This window comes from Atta cephalotes (assembly GCF_000143395.1).
Source record: "Atta cephalotes unplaced genomic scaffold scaffold00022, whole genome shotgun sequence".
NCBI lineage: Eukaryota > Metazoa > Arthropoda > Insecta > Hymenoptera > Formicidae > Atta > Atta cephalotes.
In genome coordinates, this window is record NW_012130086.1 from 4949723 (window position 1) to 4956845 (window position 7123).

General features: G+C 34.2%; 1 protein-coding gene across 1 annotated transcript in view; it reads right to left on the minus strand.

The window, feature by feature from the left end:
- Positions 1 to 5517: 5517 nt before the first annotated feature.
- LOC105619658 (protein Star-like) overlaps positions 5518 to 7123 on the minus strand; it is a 4301-nt gene continuing 2695 nt past the window's right edge. Inside the window, exons 3-5 of the mRNA XM_012201177.1 lie at positions 6369 to 6533; positions 6082 to 6273; positions 5518 to 5703 (exon numbers count right to left, since the gene is read on the minus strand). Of these exons, the coding sequence (XP_012056567.1) occupies positions 5518 to 5703; positions 6082 to 6273; positions 6369 to 6533 (543 nt within the window). The remainder of the gene's footprint in view (positions 5704 to 6081; positions 6274 to 6368; positions 6534 to 7123) is intronic.

Consider the following 7123-nt stretch of genomic DNA (forward strand, 5'->3'; position numbering starts at 1 on the left):
AAGAATANAGTACACTAGTACTAATTATATATATACGTAATATATATATATATATATATATATATATATATATATATATGTATATATATATATATATATATATATGTATCTCGATTTTTTAAGGGATTCGAGGAATGGATATACTTCGGGATTTATATATTTAACGATTTAAATCTTCTTTCTTTAATATCATGTAATAAAGTTTCCACAACAAATAAACCTTTTATAAAGAACGTTTATAAAGCACCTTACGTGCCTCTTACGACTATTGACTATCAAGGGAAAATGATGATGATAGTCTCGATTTTTACAAGTATTTTACATCGATCTTATTTCGTTTTATCCAATATTTTGTCTTTATTTATAAATGGCATGCAAGAAAAATCAACGTATCACTTATGACATATTTTTCGCTTATGACGTCACGACTCAATATGGCTGAGATGAGGATTCAGGAGCCTTAAAAGATATGGGAAAAATAGGATGAACAATAATAAATAGACAGTTTCCACGGGAAAGCTTCCAAGGGATGAAGGTCAATAAGTAATCTCTTACATCAAAATATAATATCCAAATTTATTGCGCTTTCGAAAGGGATTGGCTGCCCTTCGCAAGATAGAAACCTGAGCAGCTTTATTCACGTCAAACTTACGAGTTACAATACGCTGTAAAAAAAGATATAAACAAAAGTAGAAAAAATCTCTCGAAAAAACGCATAGGTAATACAATGAAGTCGCTACTGCGTACAGGCATTGGCGAGAGGAAAAGGGAAATATATGAATTAATAGTTATGGAATGGTTTTCGGTGAAGCGGCAAGGAAAGCGGATTATTCTTACGAATAAATGAAGGATTTACAAACTGAAATCGCGTAGCTGAATAACTGCACGCTAATGTTAAGTGCATATTCGCGAGAGGGTAACAATTGAATAATAACGTACTTATAATCCAAAATTATTCGCGAAATATGAAACGAGATTGTATGTTTAAATTGCGAAATAAATACTCACATAGTTGTTTAGTATAGTGAAATTTTCGTTTCCAGAATTAAATTATGTCTTGAACCATATTATATTATATATTATATTATATATTGTTACTTATTTATATAGAAGGAACATCTATTATTTTAATACTTATTTCGTTAAAGTAATTAATCATATTATTAAAACTAAATACATATTATATACGCTAATGTATGACTTTTTTATACATAATAAAGTTCCATCTGTACAAGAAAATAAATAGCAAAGAAAGTCAGATTCTACGTTCAAAACTATAATTTCAATTCCAGATGTATAAATTCACTGTTCATCCCAAAATATTTTCTTTTGGATTAAAATCTTGAATTCTCTTGAGTCATTGGATTTTTATAAACCCGTGATATTCATGATTTCTCCAAATCTTTTATCATAAAATTTTGAAACCGAATTTCTTGATGATCAAAAAAAGACAAACTGTCTGCTTCGCGAATAATGCACTTTGTGAAAATTCAAATGCTGTGCGTTCGCGCGATTAACAATGAAAATAATAGGATGATCGTCGCAACGAAGCTATGATCGATGCAAAGAAAATCGCATTATTAAGTATCTGTCGTGCTGAACATTCCTAATGAATCATATAATCGCAATAACGCGTTAATGGGATTTTAAGTCAGAAATCCTGCTTTCGTGGTTACGTTTTAATGTTAAAGACATCTCATTCTCGTTGCTGATAATCCAATGTGCAATTTAAATTCGCTAAGAGAATGAACAGTTGTACTGTTATTTAGATTATCATAATTACAGATTATCATTTTAGAGTTAAACGTGCCTCACGAATACAAGTGGTTCTCGCGCTATTCAGAATTATTACGTAACTAAAATGTAAATAATGCAAAGGCGATATCTTAATTTAGATTATGTATTCTTATCTTTTTGCGCGTTTTACACGATAATTCGAGTTTACGTTATATCTTCGGATATCGAATAAAATGAAAATTCGTGATTTTTGGTAGATGAAAATTTCTCAAAAGTTGAAGAGAAATTTTCGAGGCTGAAATTTAATATTTAGAAGGCAAAATAATTTTCTTCTTGAAGAATATTCTCACTCAAAAATAAATTCATCAGATTTTTTTTTTTACTGATAATCTATAATTATTAATAAAAAGATAAGCTAATTTCTCATTCAAAATATTAGAGATGATTTATATAAGTAATGGTTTTAATAGAAGAAAAAGGAGAATCTAATAGATACATCTAGAATTGATATACAAGGTCTGTTTTTTATTCCTGCACTCGAACTCTCTTTCTTGTTTTTGTTTTAATACCATATGTGCCTATCTCTGTTTAAGTTTCAAAAGCATACACGAATTCAGCCACAGAAAACAGACCTACAGACATCTTTGTACAAACGAAGATATAATTTATTAATTTAAACGCGAGAACCACTAACGCAGGTTGTTGTTGCTTATCACTACAATGTTTTAAGAAAATATCACCTTACGCGCTAATAAGGCCTATGTTTTACGAGCTTTCTATAAGTTATTAGCCTAAGCTTAAGCCAGAAGAAATTAATCAATCACAGTCAAATGTACGAAGAATAATCGACTATGATTGATCAATTTCTCGCGTCTTAAAACTTAAAGCTTAGATAATGGCTTATTGTAAAAAGTCCATTAGGTATTACGTCTCCATTCTACGTCGCATGTGTAGCACTAAATAGCGGATGTGTCGTCGTTTCGAGTTCCGCGATCAATGCGTGGATCAAACATTGTGGATTATCGTTCCATCTACTGCAATTTGATCCACTCAATATGGGTAACACGCAAGAAGGAGTAGTGTTTGTAATGCAAATATACATGATGAGATTCGGACGGTCATTCCTTCTAGTTACAAATTATTAGTATTTGCGCGGCACGAATGCGGAAGCCTGGAAAATACCTGGGATTAGCTTGCTCGTTTATCACATGTGATAATGCACATCGGCGCGTGTGCGGGATGATGATTTCCGCATTCCCTTAAAAAGTAAAATCGTCGGATCCTGCGTAAAACACTCAGTTACAGTTACTAGCTTGTACCTAATTTTTTAAAAAACCGTACTACCGTAAAATCGTACGGGAGGCGAAGTTTCTTCTCGTAATTTTTTTTTGTGTCTTTTTCCCGGAAGAAAGATTAAACGTCGCGGACGCTTGAAAATCTCAATCTGAGCTCTCCAAGCGAGATTTATCGAAGTCGGATTTTTGAGTGGATTTTCTCGGATCATTAAACGATCGGGGGTTCTCCTCTGAATTATCGTATCAATCCCGAATCTCAGAATCGTCCCTCAACAAAAATTCCTCCTTTATAATCTCTAGATCCATGAGACTTCGGAGCTTTAAACGGCCGACGCGATTCCTGTATTGACAACGATTGCGAAGAGGATGGAAGAGAGGAAATGAGTTATTATTACGCAGATAAGATTAAACGAAACGTTTTTTAGCTCAAGTATGGAGGAATTCGTTTTTCGCTTTCCGCTACGATTTCAGCCACCTATTTTTCCTTTCTTCTAACGTAAAATTAATTTTACGTCACACAGTACCTGAGCAAACTCAATATCCGCGACAGGAGGCATAAATTAACTTCGAATATTCATCGCGCGAAAATAATGTCAGTATGACAATCTATTTAACAAATATTTTCTATATTAAATTACATCACATTATTTTCTATTGGTATAATAGCAATGGAAAGAAACGATAAACGGCGAAATGATAAGAAATTATGCAGTCTATATTGTCCAACATTATATATCGCCATCGTATATCGTTCTACGAAATATATAAATTGTACACATTGAAAAAAATTTACCAAATCTTAATACATATTTTTTCATAATACTAAGCAGACATTTGCTTACAGTAAATATTTACTAAATAAAAATTCGCTAGTTAAATTTAAACGATAATTGAAATGGTTTTTGAATCAAATAAATATATGTTTATATTTATTTAGTACATATTTACTCAGAAATCTCAGAATCATTCAGACAAATATTTATTAAAATTTAGTATTTTTCTTCAACGAATATCAGTTTGCGGTATGGAGTCAAACGGGAATTGACATACTGTCATATTTCTGAATCTCGACTACTTTTTGATCTGGACATTTTTGTTTTTATTGTGAAAATATAATTATTTCTAATAATCATATCGGTGTGAATTATTCGTTGATCATTCGTGTATCTACGAAATAAACAGAGTATTATGCAACGTCGCACGATGAAATTGAAATCGTCGCGAAAAAAGTGAGATGTCACAGGAATATCTAACAAACGGTTCTGCGTTTCTGCGAGATGTCTTTATTATATGTGTCGTTTGCACGAATAGGAAAAAATTAAAAGAACACTCTATCTGGCTGGTCATCGACACGAAAACTGAAAACAAGAGAGAGAAATCGTGGCACGTCTCCCAATAAAACACAGATATAAGACATGGAGAATCACATATATCCAGAGCAAGTTTAACGACTCGCACGTGGCTCATGTTATGCTTCCGCCGTAAAAGACCGCAAAATATACGCGCGCGTTTAGAATACCATTTTGCCCGCGATTGAAAAGAGCAATCTTTACACCCCTTATTAATCTTTCACACATATGTATATCGAGGATTGATATGAATCACCGATTCTTTGAGTTCAGCGGAATTCAAGTCTTCGGATTCATAATTATAATTTGGTCCTTCAGAAATAAGGATAGCTCGTAAAGAAACCATATATGTAACAAACTCGAGGATATTCTCAGATCTTACGTGATTTGGAGCATGATTGAAGTCAGGGAGTCAATCATGTAACTTTTTCTCTAGAACGGAAAAATAAAAAGTGAAATTTTTTATTTTTATACATACATAAAAATATTCACTTTTCACATTTCCGCTCTAGAAAAAAAAATTACATGATCGATCTAAGATATTTTGAAACTCAAATTTCAAGTTCAAGTTCAAATCACTTGAAGTTGTGACTGTTCGAAATTTGATTCCAATGTTCTTAACTTCAATTTAGAACTCGGAATTCTCGAGTAGTCTGAAAATCAAAGTCCTAAATCTTCAACTACTTAGTTTTGACTCTCATCTTTAAACAGTTGAAACTCTCAAAATACGATCGTAGTACTTTCGACAGCAAGTTCTTGAATTCATTAGTCTCTCGAGATTCGATCGACGATTGTTATCAGTGAACTCGTTATCGCGGATAAACATTGTTCTATTTGAATTGTGAAAGCGACGTGTTTTATTCTTAATGATGTCCGCGACAGGGAAAGAGACTAACAAATGGGGAATTCAGCGCAGAACGAATTTCGCGGTTGATTACGTCTGGGATTCTTGATACTGCAACGAGTTATCCCTCTATGTGATATCGCGCTTCGAATGAAAGAAATATTTCCAGGCAGTGAAATAAAATATTAAGAACGGATCAGAGGTAAGGTGGGTTATCTCAAGTCGCTCAAATTATTTTATATATATATATATATCCTATATTTTATATATCCAGACCAGTCTATAACCTGAGTCAAATTTTAAGGAGAGTGTCGTACAAGAAAATCGACTTTCCAGTGTCTGTTGTATGTACGAGCTTGTACCTCCGGCTGGTCATCTTGTCGATGAAGCTCTTTGTCTCCGCCTCGCTGTGATGAGGACTCCATCGTATCGACAGTATCGATATTTTTATGATGTCCCACGGGATGGTGTCGAGTACCTGCGATAATTTTCAACTGCCCTTACGACAAGCTTTTACAACGCTTGTTACTGGCTTTGTATTTTTATAACTCTCCGATCGATCACAATTCTAAAACCTGTACATGCTTTTCAATCGCGAAATTATTATGTTACAATAAAAAAAAATACAATATTTCTGAATATTCCTAAATCTAAATCTCGATATCGTTGTAAAACTGCATCTATTTTTTTAATAAAGAAAACATATAACAAATATGCGTGATAAAATAAATAAATATCCTTTTATATATGTACTTTTCTAGACGCAAGGAAATAAATGTAAAAATTTTCAATTGAAAAAACATCATAAAAGTTATATATTTCGAGGACTCTAGATTATTAAATTTATGTTGTTTACCTGACCATCGGGAGCGTCAGGACTGTCAAGACTTAAGTAATCCAAGATCGTGGCATTGTACGCTAACAGCACGCTGTAGAGAGGAAAGCACTTGAGTCTAGTGGTAGGAAAACCGTCGTCCGATGACACGAGGCTGTTAGGACCGTCGCCTAGCTTAGTGACCTGGACCTCCGATTCCTGATGGTACTTTATCTGCAATATACCATTCGTGCGCGTAAGACATGTATTCTTATTGCGTTCGATTTATCATCACCCTCCTTCGTGATAACCTTTCATCGTTTTCTCACCTCTTTGGTATCTGTGTCCGTGCTGAGACAGGCATGGAGGACCCTCGATTGCGGGTGTCTGGTACTTCGTTGAGCTTCGAAGAAGCTCTTGGGCTCGGTAAGTATCAAGACACCACGCCAATTCAGATTAGACTCCAGCCAAGCGGTGCTAGAAATCGCACCTATCTGAAAAAAAATGATGACATCCGACAGTGACGGATTTGCGAGCTTGAGTCGTGATAAGGAGGTAAATTGACCTAATTCGTCGGTCTAATTCCCAATGAATAAGATGAATTAGAAAGAGCGTGGAGAGATATCCAGCTCATCTATCTCGTTCATCTATTTTTAACTGGTTGCGTGCTGACGATTCACTAGTTTTGCGTGTTTCGCTAATGTTACGGTGCACTATCACGGGTGATAAAGAATTGTTAGCGCAGCCATGCGGTATCTAAAGCGAACTTTCAAGACTGCTGAAGCACCGGTATACTCTAATTTAACCAAAACTTGATAAGATGCAAGAAAGAGGGCGGTATGTAAGAGAACGTAAATTTTCACTCCAAGAGAATTTTATTTTTTGAAAAATATGCTCGTGATATGCTTTCATATTATGTATCGTACTTTACACACACACACACACACACACACACACACACACACACACACACACACACACACACACACACACACACACACACACACACACACACACACACACACACACACACACACACTACTACTACTCCTCTACTACTACTAACTAACTAACTAACTAAACT